This window comes from Lissotriton vulgaris, chromosome 12 (genome assembly GCF_964263255.1).
Source record: "Lissotriton vulgaris chromosome 12, aLisVul1.2, whole genome shotgun sequence".
Lineage (NCBI taxonomy): Eukaryota > Metazoa > Chordata > Amphibia > Caudata > Salamandridae > Lissotriton > Lissotriton vulgaris.
Genome location: NC_141700.1, coordinates 287,147,647 through 287,174,164, shown reverse-complemented (window position 1 = coordinate 287,174,164; position 26,518 = coordinate 287,147,647). Strand labels below are relative to the sequence as shown.

The 26,518-nt window shown below is 47.5% G+C and overlaps 1 protein-coding gene across 1 annotated transcript in view; it reads left to right on the top strand.

Moving 5' to 3' along the window:
• The first annotated feature begins 916 nt into the window (after positions 1-916).
• The window catches only part of CFAP45 (cilia and flagella associated protein 45), a 377,198-nt gene continuing 351,596 nt past the window's right edge, over positions 917-26,518 (top strand). Inside the window, exon 1 of the mRNA XM_086945062.1 lies at positions 917-1,054. Coding sequence (XP_086801188.1) covers positions 1,052-1,054 — 3 coding nt within the window. The 5' untranslated portion in view covers positions 917-1,051. The remainder of the gene's footprint in view (positions 1,055-26,518) is intronic.

Here is a 26,518-nt window from a genome sequence, read left to right as displayed (position 1 = left end):
CAATGGAAGTCACAAGCCACCAGAGTCAAACGTCAAAGCGAGAGAAACGTCCCCAACGTCTCATCAGGAAACCTCGCCGACTGGTGGAAGAAATGTAGTAGAAGCAAGACTATGTGAAACAGGGGAGATGTCACGTTGTCTCGCCTGACCCTACTTTAGGACAGGACAGGCGAGCAGGAAGAAGGAACAGGAAGTAGGAAACAGGAAAGGGAATTAGCCTGTAAGCCAGTGCGAGGCTGGCAGGGAATAAAGCAACACGTTAACCCATAGCCTCCGACTTGGTGTATTTATTCATGTGGGTGATCACGACAATGACCTCTGTGACCCTATTTATGTTATCTGAGTACTCATGGGGTATTGTAGTTTTCTTCTTAACTGTATTCTGATTGGCTGCTGTTTTTTCGCAGTAAAGAAATAGAGAAAGCATAATCGGAGCCTCCGTCTTGCCATAGAATTTATTTACACAAATCGGACCTCTATAGACTGTAATTAAAAGAACACCAACTGTTCAGAAATGTACCTCAACGAGGTGGCCATTTTTGAAGGGACTAAGAGATGTCATCACTATATATTCAAAGACAGCGTTACTATGCCAAATAATATTCTTTCCTCCATTATCCCAGTAAAAGTATAATAGTCTATGTTTTTATCTTTCTCTCACAAAGGAGACACATTTTCAGTCGTTTACACTTACACACAGCGATATACATACAGGTGTATTTTCTCAAACTGCATATTCGTAATTATCTCTCTTGAACTTAGTACATAGCACCTCTGTCGATCTTTTTGAAAATAGGTAGTCTAACCCCCGAACCCCCGCCGCCCCCGCCGTTAATTGGAGAATGAACTCGCTACGTTTCAACATGGCAGTCTTTTCTCTCAATACACTACCGCCTTGCTTGTGTTCTTCCAGTTCCGCTGTTTCTATGGCGCTTGCTGCATGGTTACCATGGAGACCCATCAACAAACTGTCTGATGCACGAGAGAGTGTCGGTGTGCACTAGGAGAGGGAAACGGGAACGCGACAGAGGAAAGCAACGCAGTCCAAGCTATGGTAAGATGTGTTTGTGGATGTAAGGTATACCGGTATGGACGCGACAGGTCGTAGTTTCAAGCTAGGCTGTATTCGAGGTGACAACTAAACCAGAAGGTCAAACTCAAAAACAAAGTCGCTTACCACAGTCACGTTAACCAAGAGGGGGGGGGGGGGGGGGGGGGGGGGGGGGGGGGTCGGGTATTCTGCTGGCATGGCATTTGTTTACATACAATTTCCAAATATAAGATAACAACGCAGGTTAAAGGGCAATGTACTTCGAATGAGAAACATGTGAAAAGTTACAGTGCTTCAAAATGTGTTGTGGTGTCACGAAAAATAACGCCGCACTCCGTTAAATCATGTATGGGAATCTATCTACAAGGCAGCGGTGCAGCTGTGACCCCCATCAATCCTACCATTTACGGTGCCCCGACGAAACAGAGGGGCTTTTATATCTGCGAGGTAGTCAGCGTAAGCAACAGGTGCTAATGTGTACAGTTAAGTTGGTCATCAAAGTACTCGGAGCCCCTTGACAGGACCCCCTGCGAAGTACCCCCATCCATCACTGGGCCACCAGTGACTGGCATTGCAGTAACTGATGACGTCATCTACTGGCTAAACTCACTTTTGCCTTGCTCCCCTCTTACTTTGTCTGCAGCGGCACATCCAGTAACTTATGCAGTGAGAAAATATACCGAGACTGCCTGCCCCCTGTCAAGTCACCCCTATCAAAAAAAAAAACGTTACATCTCAGTAACTAATCGTACATAGCAACCAACCTAATCAATATCACTTGATTGAAGTATATCTACGAAACCGACACAGCAGTGAATGATTACCTCCGAGCAATAGACCTCTGCAAATGACTGGGCATTTCAGTGACTGGATAACATCCTTTTCTGACTTGAACACTTAAGAAGGATCCTATACAAATGCCTTCCAGCGATCACACTTGTTGCTACCGGATGTATGACGTTACAACGCATGCTTTTACCACGCATGCCTTTACAGCGTGGTTTTTACATCGCAAACCTTTACAACGCATAGCGCTTTGGGGTGCTGGATAGTGAATAGTTTAATTTACTATTCCAAATCCAGTCCCCGTGGACACTAGGGAAGGTGTTGGATAGTAAATTAAACTTATTCTCTATCCTAGAGCGCCCCCCAGCGTAATGCGTTGTAATGGTTTGCGTTGTAAAAGTTGCGTCGTAAAGGTACTGCGTTTTGAAAGTTGCGTTGTGAAGGATGTTTCCCGTTGCTACCCTATTTCTGTGCAAGAGGAATCACGTCCAGCCAGTCCTATGTTATTTTTTTTATCCAACAGAAATCATCATACTGGGTCTCCTATAGGCTCGCACTAATACTTGAAAATTAAAACTGCAAGCCTGATACTTCGTGGTGCTGCTGTTTAAGAACCAACGACCGGCTGAAGGCGACTTCCATGTTAGGGGGTTCAGGTGACATTTCAAACTCCAATCCCAGAAACTGACATTCTCAGGGACTGACACCCACCTTCATTGGTCGGCATACGTGGTATTGGCATCCTTTTGAGAGTTTAACCCATTAGGAGACGAGTACAAATGGGGCTGAACTCTGAGTTTGCATGGGCACTTTCTATCAGCCTCTACCAGGAGGTAATTGCCTAGTGTATAACAGTGTGTTAATGGTAATGAGGAATGGCCTGGTTTAATCTTGATCATGGCACACTCTAACCTTGGCCACATAAAAAGACTATTGTAGCAAAGATTGTGTCAGTTGTCATATAGGAAGCAGACGTCTGGGGCCACATGTACTACTTTCTTGCCACAAAATACTGGTTGCAATTTGTGACCAGTATCTTTGCACATAGTGAAGAATATTAAGAACTCACCTTTGTACTAACAGGTCTGTTCTAAAAATTTGAATTGTTGTGGGTTGGAATCCGACCGACCTCACTGTGATTTGAGGATATCAAAGGAATGGGGTAAGCCGACCACCATGTTTGTGGTTGCTTTTAATTAACTAAACTTTTTTTAGCAATTAAATGCAGCCTGTTTCCCTTAAAGAAAACATAACTGTGTTTAAAGGAAAGTGTATTTATTAATTTTTTATGTTTGTTTAAGAGGAGCTGTGGTGCCCTGGAATACTGCCTCCTCTTAAACTTTTATTTTATATTCACAAAGGGAAAGGTATTCCAGGGGAACCCATCCTCTTTTTTAAATAGGCTACTGACTCCTTTAGGTTGTCAGTACAATAATAAATATTTTGTGACTGGATTTTTCTTGCAGAACATTGATTTGTTAGAAATCGATTCCATATTTATAAGGTACACTTTCAACACAGAGAGATACACAGAATAAACACTGGCGACATTTTCAATAAACATTTATTAACCCAGCGTCATTCTAGTATAAAACATGTTTGCTGCGACAATAATCAGACAGAAGCAAATGTAAAAGATCTCAAGCACCAACAGAGTAAATAGAATGTAGAACTCTACCATGGTACTAATACAGTGAATATATGCAGGCATAGAAGCATGACAGTAATCAAGCGTACTCCTATGATGTGGACCCTACCTAAGTGTACCTAGCATGTATGAGGGTGTGAAGCTAAGAATCCTCTAGGAAAGAGCCAACCCCATTACCTGATGGGAGAGAACAGAGGACCCTGTCTTGGTCTCGAGTAGGACACCCCGCAAGGGCCGTCAGAACGATGTGTGTTGAAGCTTCTGCAGGCCGGGACCTCAGTGTCTTCCGTGAGCATGGAAGTGTCTTCTCTGCTTATCTAGTGAAGGTATGATTCTTTTATACCATAACTAGCTGACCGCCCTAGCGTTGCCTGGGGCAGAAAGGGGCTGGGGGCAGTACACCTGCTCCCGCTCCGACTCCCTCCCGCCCGACTCACTCGCACCCCCCTCCCGCCCCGACTTACTCGCGCCCCCCTCCCGCCCCGACTTACTCGCGCCCCCCTACCGCCCGACTCACTCGCGCTCCGACATTTTCCTTTACTGCTGCCTCCTTCTTGCCTCCCCCTGCATCACACAGTCTCGCACTGAACTTTCCCTTTCCTTACCTGTGCCGCCGCTCCTCACTGCACAGCCGCTCGTCAGTGCACAGACGCTCCTCCTTCGTCGTCATCACGCATGTCGCGGTTATCACGCACATCGCGTCGCGGCCAGCGCTAGGTCCTGGCCGGCGTTACTTTCAGGGCACTACTTTGTTTACAAACTTAATTTTTTTAATTTACTTTTTTTTTTTAATTTATATAGCCTATGTCCATCTACACACCCTGACATTTTCATAGATGTATCGGGTGTGTAGATTGGCGCTGTGGTTCCCGAGTTTACCTGGCCAAAAGGTGCAAGTTCTCTCTTTATGATAGTAGTATAGAAGATAGCCTCAAGGTTCCTACCTCAATCGATATGTTGAGAGTACGATTATGTGAATGAGCCTAAATCAATACTTGCAATTATGCAAAGTAGTTGGTCGCCCAAGGATGAAGATGATCATGACTTTTATACAGAGTATGTTAATCCTGCTAAGTACGTCATGTGCAGGGGACTTTTCTAAGAATCCCCATGCATAATAAATGATGCTAGTTTCAAGGAAACCAATCAACATTTATTTAGCACATAACTGGGTAAAAGGTCTGTGCTAGAACCGTTATGCAGAACAAGGTAGGACAAATGGAGGTGAAAGGTTGTTAAGCCACCTAGGCCTATATTGGGGTACATAACAAAACGTAGAATCAGTGCTTTTGCAACCATTAATAAGCTTAGTACATCAGGGGCCGTATTATAGAATACAACGCTATCTCCTTGTTAGTGCTGAGCGTACTTTTCAAAAGGTGCGCTTGGCACTAAAAGGGAGAGTGTACCGTATTATGTTGAATGCGCTGTCCATACTATTATAAAATGCATAAATATGTGTTTCAGACATTGTAGCAGGCCTCTTCCTCTGTGGACCAATCAGGTGGCAACCCTCGTCATTGAGTTGGTACAGCTCATCCGTTCCCACGAAAATACATGTGACTTGTAAAGTTCATAGCAAATTTAGCTACAAACATCCTTACATCCTTTGATGAAAAAAGCACAGGTGCACCATAAATTGAAGCGTCCAAATACAACACAATAATTGTAAAGGCACAAATAGTAACGTCCAAAGGTCTGACCTCTGGACGTTACTATTTGTGCCTTTACAATTATTGTGTTGTATTTGAACGCTTCAATTTATGGTGCACCTGTGCTTTTTTCATTATATGTTTAAGTTCTGTATAGGACTGTCATTGTGATGGTGGGTTCTTTATCGGTGTGCACATAATCTCCCTCTCAATTTCACACATTGGTAGGGCTTAAATACAATAGAGGGAATATCTGATCAGGTGCATTATTATGAAGTTTCCGCCATCTGCCATGTTTTAGCATCCTTACATCCTTGCATAGTTAGATTCTGGAAACATAAACCTTAGTTTCCATGGGCATTTGAGCATGGGTCGGCCTTCTACATCACATTTGTGTCACTGCGAGATCAATAAACTCTACTACCTGAGAACCAAAATCACTATTAGGTAATACATTCCATTTAATACGAACAAAAACAAATGTCTATAATGCATAACTACTCCATTCAAGCATTTTGTGAGGCATGAGTAAATAGGAAGTTCTTAACATTTATGAATATGTGTTGCTTAGAAAGAAATACATTTGTTAAAACAGACCATTCTGCAGTTGTGACAAGCATTTCCAAGCATGTAATTTTAAGGTCAAGCCTCTAGTTCATATTATGCACATTTCAACAATATTAGGTTTGCTCTCTATTATGAAAATATGCTTCTTAGCTTTTCTATGGCCTATACAGAAAAGTATGACTTCCTATTACAAATCAGCACATTTAAATGCTCGTCATTTCAGCTTTTATTTTACATTAAGCATTACATATTCAACTCCTAAGCTAAATAATTTTGCATATTCATTTATGGTCTCTACCAGTGGATTTGCAAAAACTGCCTTACTTTAAATCATTTTTGAATGATTCTACAGATCTGTTTGGAGCAGAGGACATACCTTTTATACTCTCTCCATACTATTACCGAGGACCCTTATGACATCCCTTCGAATGTGAGGTCTTGTGTACGGCTGTGTGATGTAGTGAATTTCAAACCCTCATCCTCAGTGTGTGACATTCTTCATCAGTGGATTCACTGCTGTCCATGAAATAGACATAGCTAAAGTTAGTGTGGTGGAAATGAGGGTGGCTTTTGAAACTGGAAGTGTCTGTAGGAGGTCTTTCAGTGTTGAAGTTTTAAATAACAGCTAACTTTCGTCCTAAGCTAGAGGGCGTCAATCAATAGGGTAGACACATTGGAGGATGTGGCATATCTGCCCAGGGGTCACGCAGGTCTCAATACTAGTCTTCTAAATAATGATTGCCTTGAAGGGCGTTTCCACATGAAAACAGAAGCTGTTCAAGGTGAGTGGTGGCAGGAGCAGAGAAGGAGGTCGATGGGCTGCAACACCGGACTATCACTGGCTCCATGTGCAGCAGCCTAGTGTCTGGACTCCTGGGGGATGTATGACGTTACAACGCATGCTTTTACCCCGCATGCCTTTACAACGCGGTTTTATACAACGCATGCCTTTACAACGCATAGTGCTTTGGGGCACTGGATAGTGAATAGTTTAATTTACTATTCCAACTCCAGTCCCTGTGGATAGTAGGGAAGGTGTTGGATAGTAAATTAAACCTATTCCCTCTCCTAGAGCGCCCCCCATCGCAATGCGTTGTAATGGTTTGCGTGGTAAAAGTTGCGTCGTAAAGGCACTGCGTGGTAAAAGTTGCGTTGTAAAGGATGTTTCCCCTCCTGGGAGATTTGAAGCAAAGACTCAGTTGAGGGGCCAAGGCACAGGAGCTCAATTGTTTACTAAAAGGTAAAGGGACAGCCTGCTGGGGCCTGGGAGCAAGGCCCCTGATTGAGGGATGAGGTGTAGGAGCTCAAATGGTTTAAAAAAAGTTCTATATGAGTCAGAGAGACATCTAGGTGTGGTCCTCTTAAACACTGCCTGCAATGGGGTGGTGTTTACGAGCTTATTTTCTTTCCTGCATTAGACTGCCGGGGACCCTTGAGGCATGGCTTGCAAAGACATGCCTAACTTTAATCTAATTCATCTACCCCAACATTAGAAAGCAGACACACGTTCATTCTAAGCAGCCCATAGAGTCTGGATGTGCCCACAAGTTTCTGCTCTGTCAGTTGCCCCTGAAGCGTTCCATCCGGACGAATAGCTGTGGTGATCGTTCTACCAGGCAGTACTACCAAGTAGCACTTTTATAGTATGTCTCACGAATATCACTTCGATTCCAATCCCTGGTTACGCTTTTCTGTCTTTATGCAGTACCTGAATGTAGTGAGTGGGTCCTGTATAGAGCACTTTCTTTCTTGTCTGCATTTTAAACTGGGGCCTGTCATAGGGCTGGTACCAGCTCTCTGTATCACCAAATTAAGAAGGAATAACTGAGGGAATTCCAGCTGTGAGAGAAAAAAAGAACTTGATTTACTCTTGCTGATGCTGGATGCGTTGGCGAAGTTTGTCAGTCAATCTCTTACACTGATACTATTTAAGTTCCTCTAATGAAACCATAGGGAAGCCATCTCATGATATGCTGGCATCACTCTTCGGCAAGCTAAGCATATCCTGGCGACATTTACCTACAATTTGCCCAGTCCTCGCAATCTATGCTTGCAAGTTTTTCGCAGCTAGATTATTAGCAATGGGTTTGGCTCGAAGTATTATTAACACCTAAATGCAATTCTGAGAAGGTATTCTGCCTGTTTTGGGATTATGGGTTCCTGGTCAGACATCAAGAGAGAGGTAAGACTTTGCAAGTTGTGTGGGGTGCAGTCGAATTGGTCGAATATCTAGATGTGTCCAACCCACCTGTTATGTACGTTTATTTCATATATTTTAATTTGTACTTTATTTTAAGGTTTTCTTCTATGTAAGTTTACTTTTGCTTATTCACATTGCTTTGCATCTTGTTGGAAAGTCATTATGTCATCTGAAATGTCACGTGTGCAAATTGTCAGTGATATTAGAACGACATTTGGCTTTGTGATTCCTTTAAGTTCAGATCAGTTTTGTCGCTGTGTGGACTTCCCTTTCACTGCTGTATGATGCTAACCTCAATATACCTTCAATATACTGGCAACAAGGATAAAAGGAGTGTCAGTAATCAAGCATTCAGCAAGTTTTGTCACGGGTTACTGAAGCTAATATTGCACCCCATCATAAATACTTACATTAAACAATATTTGATCTAACGTCAACTCTAATATACACCTTAAGATAATATTTAAAGACTGAGTAAGTGGCTTTTTCACAACACATAGCGCAATCCAGCCTGTTTTTCCCACTGCCTGGTAAATCGATGATAAAATCGAAATATTGACTGAGCATTTGAAAATGATCTTGTTGCAATCCATAACAAAAGATGTTAGTGCATAAAGAAAATAGGCCTTGCTTTTTAACTGTCGTTGATATTTTCTTTATTTTTTATTTATTTGCAAAGTTTTGTATAGCGCTGGCTAGACCCGTGGGTATCAGAGCGCTTTACATGAGGATCAGCAAGTTAAGGATTACATAATTACTTCAGTTACAGATTCCAAGTATAGACATCAGAGAAAGATAGGGTGAAGGAAACATAACAGGGAGGCAAGGAAAACAATGTAAGATGTCCGGCTGGGTAGGTGATGCTGAGGGGGTGAACCAGGGACAAACTCTTCTATAGCTGCATAGGACAGCTCCACCAGGCGCTGGCCAAGGTTGTTCGGACTCCGCGGTGAGAACAGATAGTCGAAAAACATGCTATTACACAATAACATAAGTTAATTTTGCGTTATGTAGCAAATACAAAATGTCTTATGTGGAATAGAAGGTCGAGGGGGAAAGGTAAACAGGGGAAAAAGGAATGCAGATAGCGTCAGGCACACCAGAGGGGGTAAGAGACTTCAGGGGAAACAAGCAGTCAAAGTGAAAGCGAGACAAGACTGTGAAGCGCCGTTAAGAACAATGTCCGATGTCCGGCTGGGTAGGTGATGGCCAAGTGGGTGAACCCTAGCCAGACTCCTCTATAGCTGCCTAAGACAGCTCCACGGGCATCGGCCAAGGTTGTTCGGACTCCGCGGTGAGAACAGACAGTAGAAAAATATGAGATTACACAATAACATAGATTATTTTCGAGTTACATAGCAAAGACAGTGTTGTGTGGCGTTTTAGGCTCCGAGTGAATTTTCCCGATTCATGCCCTTAAATAGGTACAATTCACATTGCCCTAATATAGGCAGAGAAATAATTTCCTTATTTAGACATAGCCCATGCAGACCAAATACAGGCATGGCTACTTCCACCTGTACCAAAACGTCACACCGATTTCTTGGAAAATCGGCTTAAGCAGTCAGGGACCTTCCCTTGCTCGAATATTGATTTGTCCAAGAACTCATGTACTTTACAAAGAACTACTATTTCCTTGGGGTTCTTTCCTGATGTTATTATGCCTGACTTTATGTCAAACTAGACACCTTCATGGTATAAATATGCCTTCACTTGCTCTAGCAAGACACAGTGGTTTGGAGCAGTTCGACTATCTACTTGCCCGACGCAGCTCGTTACAGCAAGTGACGAAGGAAGCCGACCCTCCAGCTGATGCACTGATCAGGAAGCTGTCTCTTCTCCTGTTGAGAATCCAGCTCCAGTGTTTCCAAGCTCCCCTTGCGGGGTGTTGGGAAATCAAGTCCAGAAACAAAGATACCATACCTCCTTCATTCTAACTAAGGTATGGAGCTGATTAGAACCTAGAGAAATCTTGGATAGATTCTTGGCAAAGAAAAACTAAACCTCTGCTACACCACACTTATTTCTTCCCACGTACTAGACTTAGGTTAGGTACATTGGGGTAGGCGTATTTTAGAAGCACCAATTGAGTATTTTTAGTTAATGTTAGTTATGTATGTATTTTTATATGGCTTAGAAACCATACAATGCTCTTAAAGTATTATTTTATAATATTGTTCTCGCTGTACGCATTATACTTTGCAGTCTGCATTACGATTGTAGCAGTTCACTTTACTTGTATGAGAAAGAAGACTGTTCAATAAACCTTTTATTGAAAACGCCAATCTCTCTATTTTTCTACAACTCTGTAGAAAGGAAGCCTGCACAAGTGAAATACTTATCTATTGTTTCCGCAACTCTAGAGATCTATTTCTTATTCTTGGGAAACAAAGTTGTCATGTTTATGCGGTTGTCAGAAACTAATCCCTTCTTGTGAATTCGAGAAAGTTTCTAGTGACCTCTGAGCTAGCTTGCACTCACTATTAAGTTTAGTATATTCGATAGAGACCTAGTTGACCTAAGTCCTACGTCTAATCCATAGGATATATTATTCCAATGAGCCTATTGGGAATATAGGAACTACACTACAACAGAAACGTCTTATGTGGAATGGAAGGTAGAGGGGGGAAAGGTAAACAGGGGAAAAGGAATGCCGATCGCGTCAGGCAGACCAGTGGTGGGAAGGGACCTCAGGGGAAACAAGCAGTCAAAGTGAGAAATAGACAAGACCGAGAAGTACCGTTAAAAACAATGTCCGATGTCCGGCTGGGTAGGTGATGGCCGAGGGGGTGAACCGTGGCCAGACTCCTCTATAGCGGCATAGGACAGCTCCACCGGGTAACGGGCAATGGTACTCGGGTTCAGCGGTAATTGCAAACAGATAAGTTCTTCCGCCCATGGGGCATCATCATAGTTCAATCGAAGGCATTGGTTCCGGTGTATTTGGGAAACACCCTTCGCTTCGTCCTTCCGCTAGTCTGTAGATTGTGGTACAACCCATCGTTCTTGCATTCAGGCCTCTAGTCTCTAGATCTAGGAAGCGCCCAAGCCAGAAGTAGTCCATGTGACCAGGTCAGGCCACCGAGCTATTGCACCCTCAGGAGTTCCACACTTGGGCACCACACCATTTATGCTGATTTTTTCGGTGGCATAAGGGCTGTGTTGTAGGCCTTTCTGTCTTGGGCGGGCAGCTCCCCCTCCGCTATTGGGGCCCCTTCATGTAGGCTGATGTGGAGTAGTGGATGTCAGGCATGAGCTGAGTCAATGGTGGTCTTGCCAAGTTTATCCTGAGGCAGCCATCTTAGGGTCAGGCGTGTGGTATAGCTTTGTTTGTGGCAGCACGATGTGCATTAGCCTTTTCACCTTGCACTTATGGATGAGATGCTTCAGCTCTATGGCTTTCTATGTCTGTCCCCAGACTAGAAGCCCATGTATTTATTTGTTCCCCTATCGTGAGTGAGACCTCCGCCTAGACGCCATCTTGAGGTCAGAAGCCCCTTCCAGCCTTCCACCCAGCTTAGGATTCATATGCTCCCGGTGCGGTGTTGCTTAGAGCGGGGAGTTCGCTCCGCCTCACTAACCGGGCCCGCTCACCTCCTTAGCGCGTTGAGTCAGGCGAGGCGCCACAACGTCTTGAAGCTCTGCTCTGGGGCTATGCGCCCCCTCAGCCGCATGTGCACTGCGGGTTTATGAATTCTAGTTACAATCTGTGAATTTGGTGAACTGTTTGATATACATTTGAGTGGCCAGTTTAGATATATATTTTTTTTCATAAAAGTCCGAAATAGACTTTTATTTTGGTGTAATTCTACACTGGTAGAGGTTGTGGAGATTGCAAAGGGTATTGAATAATGATCCTTTACTTCTGTAAAGTTGTTTGCTTTGCAAACTGTATACGGAAGTAGAGTGGTGTGTGCAATTTCCGATTGTCGAGTACTTGTTCAGGAAGGATGAAGAATTAAAAAAATTCTAAAAAGTGCATTGCTAGATGTGTGGGACTAAAAGACACATAGGTAACAGTACCAAATACCCTGCATTAGGAGAAAGCTGCAACAAATGTCATAAGTTAGGTCACTTTGGGAGTATACAAAAGTATGAGTCAGAATATGAACTTAGAAAGATCTACAAGAGTACCTTTTATAGCTGATGATACTCCAGATTTGGCGGACACAGTTAACAATCTTGCTCTTACTTTAAGTGTGGATACAAAGAAAGCCAAAAAGGTAAAAGGACCTTTATGCAAAATATGTATAGGGGCTATCCGTCTGCTGATGATGGCTGACTCAGGGTCCCCTATCACAATATTATTTGATGTTACATTTGCCCGTTAGTGTGGGGTGGTGTGGCTCACTGGTTAGAGGCGGCATACCCGGGAGCAGAGGACGGCCCGGGACCAGGGTTCAATTCCCGACACGGCAGGGTCGTGGACCAGGGTCAGTGGACTCGATAATTCTCACCTCGGTGCCTATTCTAACCAGGGATCACACTCGGCAACTCTGGGCATTAGCTTGCCTCATCTCCACAACGGCCCCCCACATATGCCGGGGATTGCCTGCTTTCATCTTGGAGATACCCAGTAGGGACCATCTCACAGGGAAAGCCAGGACGGGATCCCCAGCGGTCTATTGCGCAGAGATACTCCTTCGGGAGTCGATTCTAGCGCGTCAGAAACCCGCAATTAAATTAAATTAAAGTGTGGTACCAAATTCAAATACAATATGATGGCAATCCCAACGTTTTTGGGGAGTTTTATATTGATATGTTAGGTTACTTCATGCAGGACTTGAATTTTATGGGCAAATGTATTTTTACAAAAATATATATGTAGTGCTTGCTACATGTTGAGATACTATTGGATTGCGTGATTTTGCTTGCCTTGGTGCGTTGCTTATGTCAGGATCTGATTGTCCCGTAGTGCTTTGTTAGATGCCAATGTCTTGTTTGGAATTGAAAGGTATAAATGTGGAAGGTCTGTTAACCGAATTGTATAGTGGGTTTGTTCATATAATTGGATGTATAAGAGGCGTAGAACACTGTATTAATCTTAAAACTTGTGCAATCCAAATGGCTCACATATTAGGACCTTTGCCTCTTAGTGTTAGAGAGGATCTTAAGAAATTGTTGGATCAGATGTGTGCTAAAAATGTAGTCTCCTAACCGTTCACCTACATTTACCATGCCATTGTACTACATAACGGTTTTGGTGCTGACCTTTTACCTAGTTAGGTGCTGCATAAATGTAGTGTGGTTTTCTCCCAAAACTAGCCTCATTTATTTTGCATGGGGATTCTCAGAATCACAGCATGACTACGAACTTCTGCATAATAACTGTGTATAAGGTTCATCACTATCGTCATCCTTAGCTGACATGACACAGCAAGGTAGAACCCCTGAGGGTACCTTTTGGGTATGTAAGCACCACATCTTCACTGAGCCAGGAGGGGAGAAAGAGACTTACATGCTGTGGTCTGATATCCCTCGCGGGGTATCCAACTCGAGACCAAGATGGAGTCCTTCATTTTCTGACATCAGGTAATGGGTTTGGCTCTATCATAGGGGGATTCTTGGCTATACACCCACATACATGCTAGGTACACTTAGGTACATCTAGTTAGAGTTCGCCTCATTTGAGTACGCATTTTCACTGTCATGTATATATACATATGCCTGCATATATTCATTGTTTTAGCACTATGGTAGAATTCTCCCACTTATTTACTCTGTTGGTGCTTATAATTGTATATATCTGTTTCTGTCTGATGGCGGTTGCAGCACACATATTTTACACTAGAATGACGCTGGTTCAATAAATGCTTATTGAAAATATCTCCATCTTTTATTCTGAGTATATTCCTGAGAAAAAGTGAGCAGGAGTGAGTAAGCAAAAAGTACTATACTGTTTCCACGATCCCTGAGGGGACAGGGTTGTCATGTTCGATAATTGCCAGAAATTATTTTCTCTTTGGTAAGAGGGGTTTATAGTGGCACAGTGAGCTAGCTGGTCTACAGGCGGACATATGAGGTGGGGGTGTCTGGAATCAGTTGGGACACCAATCTAACAGTTTATGTTGTCTAAACGTGCAGATCCTATATAGATTAATAGGAACTACACGACATGGTGCCGCCAACATTGGTTTGGTTCTTATTTAATGGTCAAATATGAGTAGTTCAGTCATGCTTTCTCAGAGACCCCTACTCACATTTACCCAGAGACATCTGAAGTTGGAAGGGAAAAATCTTCACAGCTGAGTAGGCATATCCTATGTATTGGCTATAGGTTTATTCAAGCTTGAAGGATTGTACTTCCCTACATTGTGCATAAAACCTTATCTCATTTTCCTGGAAACTCTTTCAACAATGTCTGTCAAAGCGTTTTAGGCTACAGGCAGTTGAACACTTTCACCAAGACATTGCAGTACAAAATTCACACAGTGTGACATTAATGAAAACATTGTGCAAAAAAAATACAACACTAGATACCTCAAATGGATTCTTTTGCCAAAATATAGCACCTGAGAGCAGATATTTGACAGTGTTTTCAGTCCTAGGCTCTCAGGATCAATTCTGTCAACTGCCTAAGGTTATAAGAATAGCCCGGGGTTGTTCTTAGTAAGAGTATCAGAGTTACTTCAACATTTTGATGAGGAGGCATTGTCCTATGTCGATGATATTATCTGACAGACAATGAACAATTGGATCATTTAACTAGGGTGAACAACATAATTGTGGGGGTCGCCTCAGAGGGCTGCAAATGTAACTTAAAACAATCTAAAATGATGTCCTATTTTTGAGATATGCGCTTTCAAGTGAAGGGAAAAGCCTTGCAGCAAACCTTTTAGAAAAGTGTGCGCTGCTCCAACCGCCAAAGACACTGAAAAACTTACAGTCCATTTTAGGATTCCTAAATTTGGCAGAACATACATTTTGGATCACAGAGCAAGAGTAAAACCTTTCTACGACTTAATCAGACCTGATTTCTCAGTTCAACATTGGACAAAGGAGCACAAATAAATATATGTTCCCTACAATCTGGCATGATAGCTTCGAAGCACTTACACACATGTGTAAACACTACAAATTTGGTGATCCATGTAATCGCGGTTCATTCCGGGTTTACTTACCTAACCTTCAATGAAGGTAAAACTGTACCCATTGCATACAAATCTCATCTGTAAACAATCGCCGAGATGCGTTTTGCATCCTCTGAAAAGATTCTAACAGCAGTACAGACTGCTGTAGTGAGAAAAAGAGCACTGGCACAGGGGATACGAAAAATTGTTGTGACTCCAGTACCGGCCTTGGAGGATGTCACAAAAGCTAGCATTCCAAACGCAAAAGCACTGCGTCCACGATGGATACAATGGGCTAATTCACTCACTGCAGCAGATCTAGACTACAAATTTGATTCTACATTAAAAGCACAAGCATCTCTGCAGTATGAACAGGAACATCCTCTCCCGAATGAAATAATGCTTCTTGATCAGTATGAATACATTATTTACACTGACGGATCTGCTCAGCCTGTTGTAGGAAGTATGTGTAACAGAAACAACGTTTCCAGCGGAAAGTTAGGCTAATCTATAATAATAATCAAATGCATAATCGCAATCACAAAAACGGGTTAAGTTGATGTCAGAAAGAAAGAGGGCCTTGCAGACTTTATGTTCACATTCATTTTTTTTATTCAGATTTGTCAAATTCAAATTGATATATACACAGACCAAGAAAAAATAATAGTGCTTTTGTGTCCCCAAGTGAAATGGAAGCATAAAACAAACAGGGAAAAACATGTAATGTGTACAGCATGGTTTCCACAATTTTTAAAAAGGCGACCAAAGATTAACTTAGTAATGATTCCAGCTTCTGTGTACAATAGTCAGAGCTGTTAAACTGGTTCGCTTTTAAATACAGTAGACGGCGTTTCGACCCTTTTACAGTGCAGGGTCTCTTCAGGAGCAATGGATATGGGGACAATCTGATGGCGATTGTCCAGCCCCGTGAGACAGTGAAATAAGTGAGACACCGGTGAAGTGAGGGAGGAAAAAACAATACTCACACGGGGTCCTGTTCGAGTGCCCCGTATGAGAGACGAACCAGGCAGACGACCGGAGCAGTTAGAATTGACAGATTCATTCCAAAGAGTAATACTATCCCTGTGGCACGATTGGTCCCGCGGCCGGTTCACTTATATTGAAGAATCTGCTCCATCACTACTACACTAAGTGGGGCTCATGTCATTCTGCCATCTGCTATGATTGAGCAACCTATGATTAAGACCGTTTGTCAGCCCACCAGTTCTTCTATCATATGGGGCACCCGACCTTGTCCCTGTGTGAGTATTCCCTTTTCCTCTCTCACTTTACCGGTGTCTCACTTATTTAACTGTCTCACGAGGCTGAACAATTGCCATCAGATTGTCCCCATATCCCTTGGTCCTGAAGAGACCCTGCACTGTAAAAGGGTCGAAACGCCTTCAACTGTATTTGAAAGCGAACCAGTTTAACAGCCTTTACTATTGTACACAGAAGATGGAATCATTACTAAGTTAATCTTTGGTCACCTTTTTTAAAATTGTGGAAACAAAGCTGTACACGCTACATGTTTTTCACTGTTTGTTTTATGGTCGCTTTCCACTTGGGGACACAAAAGCACTATTGTTTTTTCTTGGTCTGTGTATATATCAATTTGAATTTGACAAATCTGATAAAAATAATGAATGTGAACATAACGTCTGCAAGGCCCTCTTTCTTTCTGACATCACCTTAACCCGTTTTTGTGATTGTGATTGTACATTTGATTATTATTATAGATTAGCCTAACTTTCCGCTGGAACCATTGTTTCTGTTACACAGGACATACCCTGGTTCCTAGTGAGTAGGGTGCCCCTTGTTCTTATTTTTTTGTAGGAAGTAAACAGCATTACAGCGCTGCTTATGCGATTGTAAAGGGTCGCATGCGGGACGCTAAGATCCGTCCTAGCAATACGCAGATGCAGTCTCTAGGAAATTGCATGGCTCAGCTGGCAGAACTACAAACCCTAGTACTGGTACTAAAAATACGGATCGAGAATTCCCCACACTTATTGTGACCGATTCATTTTATTGTGTCCAGTCATATAATGAATATCTTCACAATTGGGGATAGAATGGATTTAAAGATTCAGAATGTTGCACAGATTGCAGGCTGGCGACCCGGTGGCAGGGGGTCCACGCCTGTTGCTGAAGAAGCAGCGATGTTGTGAACATGACTTGGACACTTTGTACTGTGATTTTACTTGCGCTTTGCTGAACTAATAGCAGAGGCGCGTTTTAACTCGGGAACATTCCTCTTTGCCCTGACCTACTTCCCGGAACTTAAAAAGCTCTACAGGACACTCACCTGCTTTTCACCTCCAGAGAGCACCGGCGGCCGACTGGGTGCTGATCGTCTCGGCGGGCTCTCAGCGGCCCTGGGCGCCATCTTGGGTTGGGTTGGTCAGGCGAGTGACATCATCGCCACACCCCCGAGATCCGCCCCTACTTAGGAGAGACATCCCCGCTTTCCAGTGATTGCAGACTGGCAATCCGGTGGCAGGGGGTCCACGCCTGTTGCTGAAGAAGCAGCGATGTTGTGAACGTGACTTGGACACTTTGTACTGTGATTTTACTTGCGCTTTGCTGAACTAATAGCAGAGGCACGTTTTAACTCGGGAACATTCCTCTTTGCCCTGACCTACTTTTCGGAACTTAAAAAGCTCTACAGGACACTCACCTGCTTTTCACCTCCAGAGAGCACCGGCGGCCGGCTGGGTGCTGATCGTCTCGGCGGGCTCTCAGCGGCCGTGGGCGCCATCTTGGGTTGGGTTGGTCAGGCGAGTGACATCATCACCACACCCCCCGAGATCCGCCCCTACTTAGGAGAGACATCCCCGCTTTCCAGTGATTGCAGGCTGGCGACCCGGTGGCAGGGGGTCCACGCCTGTTGCTGAAGAAGCAGCGATGTTGTGAACGTGACTTGGACACTTTGTACTGTGATTTTACTTGCGCTTTGCTGAACTAATAGCAGAGGCGCGTTTTAACTCAGGAACATTCCTCTTTGCCCTGACCTACTTCCCGGAACTTAAAAAGCTCTACAGGACACTCACCTGCTTTTCACCTCCAGAGAGCACCGGCGGCCGGCTGGGTGCTGCTGATCGTCTCGGCGGGCTCTCAGCGGCCGGGGGCGCCATCTTGGGTTGGGTTGGTCAGGCGAGTGACATCATCGCCACACCCCCCGAGATCCGCCCCTACTTAGGAGAGACATCCCCGCTTTCCAGTGATTGCAGGCTGGCGACCCGGTGGCAGGGGGTCCACGCCTGTTGCTGAAGAAGCAGCGATGTTGTGAACGTGACTTGGACACTTTGTACTGTGATTTTACTTGCGCTTTGCTGAACTAATAGCAGAGGCGCGTTTTAACTCGGGAACATTCCTCTTTGCCCTGACCTACTTCCCGGAACTTAAAAAGCTCTACAGGACACTCACCTGCTTTTCACCTCCAGAGAGCACCGGAGGCCGGCTGGGTGCTGATCGTCTTGGCGGGCTCTCAGCGGCCGGGGGTGCCATCTTGGGTTGGGTTGGTCAGGCGAGTGACATCATCGCCACACCCCCCAAGATCCGCCCCTACTTAGGAGAGACATCCCCGCTTTCCAGTGATTGCAGGCTGGCGACCCAGTGGCAGGGGGTCCACGCCTGTTGCTGAAGAAGCAGCGATGTTGTGAACGTGACTTGGACACTTTGTACTGTGATTTTACTTGCGCTTTGCTGAACTAATAGCAGAGGCGCGTTTTAACTCGGGAACATTCCTCTTTGCCCTGACCTACTTCCCGGAACTTAAAAAGCTCTACAGGACACTCACTTGCTTTTCACCTCCATAGAGCACCGTGGCCGGCTGGGTGCTGCTGATCGTCTCGGCGGGCTCTCAGCGGCCGGGGGCGCCATCTTGGGTTGGGTTGGTCAGGCGAGTGACATCATCGCCACACCCCCCGAGATCCGCCCCTACTTAGGAGAGACATCCCCGCTTTCCAGTGATTGTAGGCTGGCGACCCGGTGGCAGGGGGTCAACGCGTGTTGCTGAAGAAGCAGCGATGTTGTGAACGTGACATGGACACTTTGAAATGTGATTTTACTTGCGCTTTGCTGAACTAATAGCAGAGGCGGGTTTTAACTCGGGAACATTCCTCTTTGCCCTGACCTACTTCCCGGAACTTAAAAAGCTCTACAGGACACTCACCTGCTTTTCACCTCCAGAGAGCACCGGCGGCCGGCTGGGTGCTGATCGTCTCGGCGGGCTCTCAGCGGCCGGGGGCGCCATCTTGGGTTGGGTTGGTCAGGCGAGTGACAGCATCGCCACACCCCCCAAGATCCGCCCCTACTTAGGAGAGACATCCCCGCTTTCCAGTGATTGCAGGCTGGCGACCCGGTGGCAGGGGGTCCACACCTGTTGCTGAAGAAGCAGCGATGTTGTGAACGTGACTTGGACACTTTGTACTGTGATTTTACTTGCGCTTTGCTGAACTAATAGCAGAGGCGTGTTTTAACTCGGGAACATTCCTCTTTGCCCTGACCTACTTCCCGGAACTTAAAAAGCTCTACAGGACACTCACCTGCTTTTCACCTCCATAGAGCACCGGCGGCCGGCTGGGTGCTGATCGTCTCGGCGGGCTCTCAGCGGCCGGGGGCGCCATCTTGGGTTGGGTTGGTCAGGCGAGTGACATCATCGCCACACCCCCGAGATCCGCCCCTACTTAAACGGGCCTCATGTGTCAGCGCAGCGGACGAGCGCAGCGGGCGCGACGAAGGCGCGCCGGAGTTGCGCCTGAGTTAAGCCCGTCTGCGCCCGTCCGCGGCCGACCGGGGCACGGGGCATGTCATTCTGCCTGCCCTCTCGCATACACCCGCTCTTCCCTTATCCATCTCCATGATTTCACGCTCCCTCCCCCTGAGTCCTTTTCCAGGCTTGCTTCATTGGGTTTGCGTACGGCTAGAAAGGTCTTTCCTGCGATTACACCTCTCTCGGGCGCCTCCAGACCGGCTGACCTGGTTTCCAGGTCTAGTTCCCCACCATCTGTAAGGGCCCGCAAACCTAAATTATCAGTGATTTATCTCAACACTCGCTCCCTGGTTAGCCATCAACTGGATGTTTTCCATCTTCTGGGGTCCGAGCAACCTGATATTTTATTTCTTACCGAGACCTGGCTCACTGAAGACTCTTCTCCCGACATTTTGGCTGCAATCCCGCCGGGCTATTACATACTTCAAGTAAACCGCCCTTCTGGCAAATCAGGCGGTGGTGTTGCAGCCATCATTAGGCACCCGATTCGTTTTTCCCCAGTGGTCACTACTAGTATTCCTATGACCAACTGCTTGGTGCTTACGTTGGAGCAGGCAGGTTCGTCTCTTATATGCGTCCTGGTTTATCGTCCTCCCCAGCCTATGCCCAGCTTCTCGGCCCAGTTTGGTGATCTTATCTCCCAACTTGCCATTAACAACACTAACATCTTGGTCCTAGGTGACTTTAACTATTGGCCTTCCGATGCTCATGAATCCCCATGTTCTTTTGCCTTCTCTGACCTTATGTTGGGTCTGAACTGCACCCAGCACATACTTTCACCCACTCATACTTCCTGTGACTGGAGTTTATCTCCGGTATACTTTGTCAAGCCCCAACCCTCTTATCATCGGAGAATGTTTCTCCTTAACTGTCGGTCATTACCAAAACACCACACAAAGCTTTCTATGCTGATAAAAGTGTTCAATCCCGAGGTTCTCTTCCTGACAGAAACCTGGCTTCAGCTTGAAAGCGATCCATCTACTGTGTGGGCCACCCCTCAAGGCTACACCATGAAACGCCTTGACCGCCAGACTGGCAGAGGCGGTGGACTCGCCATTATTTATAGGGACACCTACAAATGCCGCATTACCCCCTCCACCATACCGACGTGCAAGAGCTTTCTTTTTACCTTGGAGTTCTCGCCTACCACCTCATTCTCCGGGATGTTGGCTTATCGCCCTCCCGCCGCCCTTAGTAACTTTGTTTCTGACCTGACAGATATTGCCGCTAGCGCCCTGTTTTCCTCAGCAAATTTCACCTTGCTGGGCGATCTTAATCTTCATCTGGACGACCCGTGTGATACCTCAGCCACCAATCTCAGGTCCAATCTTCAGGCTTTGGATCTGCGCCAAAAGGGTTTCCTTGCGACACACAACAGGGGACACCTTCTGGACCACATCTACAGCAACCTAGACAATTTAAAAGTTGAGATCTCCATCCCACTCCCATGGACAGACCATTTCTTAATACCTTTTACCTGGTCCATAAGCCCTCCACCTACTGTTCATAATTCTAATAAGCACCTGGGAAGGAAATGGTCTTCTCTTCCGCTCCCTGAATGGGAACGGGCCCTCACTGAACATCTTCCCCAGATGTCCATTAACCCCACTATTGCCTCAACTAATTTTGACAACTGGATTTCCAGCACCCTCGACCAAGTTCTCCCCCTCATCCCACTAAAATCAATAACAAGATCTAAGGTCGCTCCATGGTACACACCCTCCCTTAGAACCATGAAGCAAACTTGTCGCAAACTCGAGAGAGCTTGGAGGCAGGACCATTCTCAACAGAGGAGGGCCGATTACTCTATAAAAAGGAAATCCATGCCACACAATCTTGTTTTATGATGAAAAAATTAACTTGGCTGCTAATGCGCCTAAGGAAATTTTTAAAATTGCAAAATCTTTAATTTCCCCACCCCCGGAGCGTCCATCTTCTGATGGCGCACAAAGCCGGTGCAACAATCTTGCCACCTTTTTTTCCCAGAAAATCCAGTCTATTTACTCTTCTTTCACCACTGGTGATGGCAAAACTGAATCTATCCCCCTCCCCGATCCCTGACTCCCTCGCCCCCTGTATGCTTGAAAAATTCGCACTACTTGATCCCTCCTCATTAGACAGGCTGATCCCTAAGATCACCTCGGGATCTCCTAATGACCATGCACCCCCTCAGACTCTCGTCAGGGTCCTAGACGTTATTCGCCCGGTCATCTTAGATGTCCTCAATACCTCCATTGCCTCCAAAACCGTTCCTCCCTCTTGGAAGTGTGCAATGGTCAAAGCCTTGCTGAAAAAGCCTACTTTGGACCAGAAGAATCTGGCCAACTTCCGACCCATCTCCTTGCTCCCATGGATGAGCAAGCTACTTGAGAGGCACGTTAATAACATCTTAGTGGACTATTTTGAGTCCAATAGCCTGCTCCGTGCCTCTCAGACAGGGTTCCGTCCTCAGCACGGTACCGAAACCGCTCTTTTGGCGGTAACGGAAGAAGCCAGAGCTGTGTTGGACCAGGGAGGCAAGGTTGCCATCATACTACTTGACCTCAGTGCTGCGTTCGACACGGTCAACCACTCTACTCTATTACATCGGCTGAGTGGTTTGGGCGTGTCGGGCGCGGCCCTGGAATGGCTTACCTCCTTCCTGGACAACAGATTCTTCCAGGTGTTTGAGGGTGAGATGGTCTCCCCCAAACATCCTCTCAGCTGTGGAGTACCCCAGGGCTCCTCCCTGAGCCCTACTCTTTTTAATGCCTACATGGAGCCTCTGGAGAGGATAGTTCGCCCCTTCGGTGTGCGTATTGTCACCTACGCAGATGATACCCAATTGGTGGTCTCCCTCGACCACTCTGCGGAATCATCTGCCTCCTTAGGCCCCTGTTTAGAGGCTGTCGCCAGATGGATGCAATCCTCATACCTCAAGCTAAATGGGGAAAAAACAGATATCATGCTACTGGGCAATCCCTCTCCATCTGCCCTAGCATCCATCTGGTCTTCTTCTCTTGGTCCGCCCCCTTCTCCTAAACCCCAGATTAAGAGCCTGGGAGTCTGGCTCGATAAGGCGCTTGATTTCTCAGTTCAAGCGACAAAAACTGCCTCCACCTGCATCGGGATGATGAAAATGCTTCGGAAGGTGCTCCCCTTGCTCCCATTCCAGGCTAGGAGGATCATGGTCCAGGCCCTGATCCTCTCTCGCCTGGATTACGGGAATGGCCTTTATATGGGAGCACCAGCATCAGTGACCCACAGGCTTCAGGTCACGCAAAACTGTGCTGCCCGCCTACTCTATAACATCCCCTGCTGGCAGTCAGCGAAGAAAGCTCTGATGGAGCTTCACTGGCTCCCAGTAGCGGCCAGAGTGCAGTTTAAGGCCATGTGCATTGTGCATAAATCTTTTCATCGCACTGGCCCAGCTATCCTGCACCCTTTAGTTACACCTTATGCACCGGCCAGGGCCTTACGCTCCAGCTCTTTGCAACTGGCAACCACCACCAAAATCAACAAAGCCCGCTGGGGTGGGCGATCCTTTTCTCATACTGCAGCTAGGCTTTGGAATTCCCTCCCCCCGTCCCTTCGAGAAACCACCAACCTCTTGTCCTTCAGAAAGGCTTTAAAAACGCATTTGTTTGCGAAGACATGCTGATTCCCCCCGCCCTCCTCCAGTATTCAGTCTAAAGCGCTGCGAGGCCTCCGGGTAGTTACACGCTATATAAGTGCAATTTTCATTTCATTCATTTCATTTCATACTAAGGGCCACATTTTGGACCAGGTCTGGACCTCCTGTCTGGACATTTCCACTCCCCTTATCCTCCCCTGTCTCTGGTCAGACCACTCCATGATCACTTTCACTTTAGCCCTGCCCTTGCCTGTTATCAATGTTTTAGAAACCAATTTTTCCGCTTGTAACTGGAACAGGGCTGACCTGAGCATATTCACCTCCCTTCTTAGTACATCTGTCCCCCCTAGCACTGGATCTATGGACGCCACAAATCACCTGACTTTGCCGTTTGCTGTTCGAGGAGGAAGGAAGGACCGCTACCACTCGCGGAACCCGCTTCGCGGGTCCTGCTTCGCCGCTGCCATCACCGGACCTACAGGTAGCTGCTGGGTGTGTGAGCGTGAGACAGGGCTGCGAGCGTAGGAACCGGGACTCGCTTTCCCAGGAGTCCCGGTAATCCTCAGGCCGAGTCACCTGGCCCGCTCTCCCTGACCGCCCCGCCCAGCTGAAGCACCTTAAAAGACTCTGCCTCCCATAGTGTGTGGGGACGCCACAAATCACCTGACTTTGCCGTTTGCTGTTCGAGGAGGAAGGAAGGACCGCTACCACTCGCGGAACCCGCTTCGCGGGTCCCGCTTCGCCGCTGCCATCACCGGACCTACAGGTAGCTGCTGGGTGTGTGAGCGTGAGACAGGGCTGCGAGCGTGGGAACCGGGACTCGCTTTCCCAGGAGTCCCGGTAATCCTCAGGCCGAGTCACCTGGCCCGCTCTCCCTGACCGCCCCGCCCAGCTGAAGCACCTTAAAAGACTCTGCCTCCCATAGTGTGTGGGGACGCCACAAATCACCTGACTTTGCCGTTTGCTGTTCGAGGAGGAAGGAAGGACCGCTACCACTCGCGGAACACGCTTCGCGGGTCCCGCTTCGCCGCTGCCATCACCGGACCTACAGGTAGCTGCTGGGTGTGTGAGCGTGAGACAGGGCTGCGAGCGTAGGAACCGGGACTCGCTTTCCCAGGAGTCCCGGTAATCCTCAGGCCGAGTCACCTGGCCCGCTCTCCCTGACCGCCCCGCCCAGCTGAAGCACCTTAAAAGACTCTGCCTCCCATAGTGTGTGGGGACGCCACAAATCACCTGACTTTGCCGTTTGCTGTTCGAGGAGGAAGGAAGGACCGCTACCACTCGCGGAACCCGCTTCGCGGGTCCCGCTTCGCCGCTGCCATCACCGGACCTACAGGTAGCTGCTGGGTGTGTGAGCGTGAGACAGGGCTGCGAGCGTAGGAACCGGGACTCGCTTTCCCAGGAGTCCCGGTAATCCTCAGGCCGAGTCACCTGGCCCGCTCTCCCTGACCGCCCCGCCCAGCTGAAGCACCTTAAAAGACTCTGCCTCCCATAGTGTGTGGGGACGCCACAAATCACCTGACTTTGCCGTTTGCTGTTCGAGGAGGAAGGAAGGACCGCTACCACTCGCGGAACCCGCTTCGCGGGTCCCGCTTCGCCGCTGCCATCACCGGACCTACAGGTAGCTGCTGGGTGTGTGAGCGTGAGACAGGGCTGCGAGCGTGGGAACCGGGACTCGCTTTCCCAGGAGTCCCGGTAATCCTCAGGCCGAGTCACCTGGCCCGCTCTCCCTGACCGCCCCGCCCAGCTGAAGCACCTTAAAAGACTCTGCCTCCCATAGTGTGTGGGGACGCCACAAATCACCTGACTTTGCCGTTTGCTGTTCGAGGAGGAAGGAAGGACCGCTACCACTCGCGGAACCCGCTTCGCGGGTCCCGCTTCGCCGCTGCCATCACCGGACCTACAGGTAGCTGCTGGGTGTGTGAGCGTGAGACAGGGCTGCGAGCGTAGGAACCGGGACTCGCTTTCCCAGGAGTCCCGGTAATCCTCAGGCCGAGTCACCTGGCCCGCTCTCCCTGACCGCCCCGCCCAGCTGAAGCACCTTAAAAGACTCTGCCTCCCATAGTGTGTGGGGACGCCACAAATCACCTGACTTTGCCGTTTGCTGTTCGAGGAGGAAGGAAGGACCGCTACCACTCGCGGAACCCGCTTTGCGGGTCCCGCTTCGCCGCTGCCATCACCGGACCTACAGGTAGCTGCTGGGTGTGTGAGCGTGAGACAGGGCTGCGAGCGTAGGAACCGGGACTCGCTTTCCCAGGAGTCCCGGTAATCCTCAGGCCGAGTCACCTGGCCCGCTCTCCCTGACCGCCCCGCCCAGCTGAAGCACCTTAAAAGACTCTGCCTCCCATAGTGTGTGGGGACGCCACAAATCACCTGACTTTGCCGTTTGCTGTTCGAGGAGGAAGGAAGGACCGCTACCACTCGCGGAACCCGCTTCGCGGGTCCCGCTTCGCCGCTGCCATCACCGGACCTACAGGTAGCTGCTGGGTGTGTGAGCGTGAGACAGGGCTGCGAGCGTAGGAACCGGGACTCGCTTTCCCAGGAGTCCCGGTAATCCTCAGGCCGAGTCACCTGGCCCGCTCTCCCTGACCGCCCCACCCAGCTGAAGCACCTTAAAAGACTCTGCCTCCCATAGTGTGTGGGGACGCCACAAATCACCTGACTTTGCCGTTTGCTGTTCGAGGAGGAAGGAAGGACCGCTACCACTCGCGGAACCCGCTTTGCGGGTCCCGCTTCGCCGCTGCCATCACCGGACCTACAGGTAGCTGCTGGGTGTGTGAGCGTGAGACAGGGCTGCGAGCGTAGGAACCGGGACTCGCTTTCCCAGGAGTCCCGGTAATCCTCAGGCCGAGTCACCTGGCCCGCTCTCCCTGACCGCCCCGCCCAGCTGAAGCACCTTAAAAGACTCTGCCTCCCATAGTGTGTGGGGACGCCACAAATCACCTGACTTTGCCGTTTGCTGTTCGAGGAGGAAGGAAGGACCGCTACCACTCGCGGAACCCGCTTCGCGGGTCCCGCTTCGCCGCTGCCATCACCGGACCTACAGGTAGCTGCTGGGTGTGTGAGCGTGAGACAGGGCTGCGAGCGTAGGAACCGGGACTCGCTTTCCCAGGAGTCCCGGTAATCCTCAGGCCGAGTCACCTGGCCCGCTCTC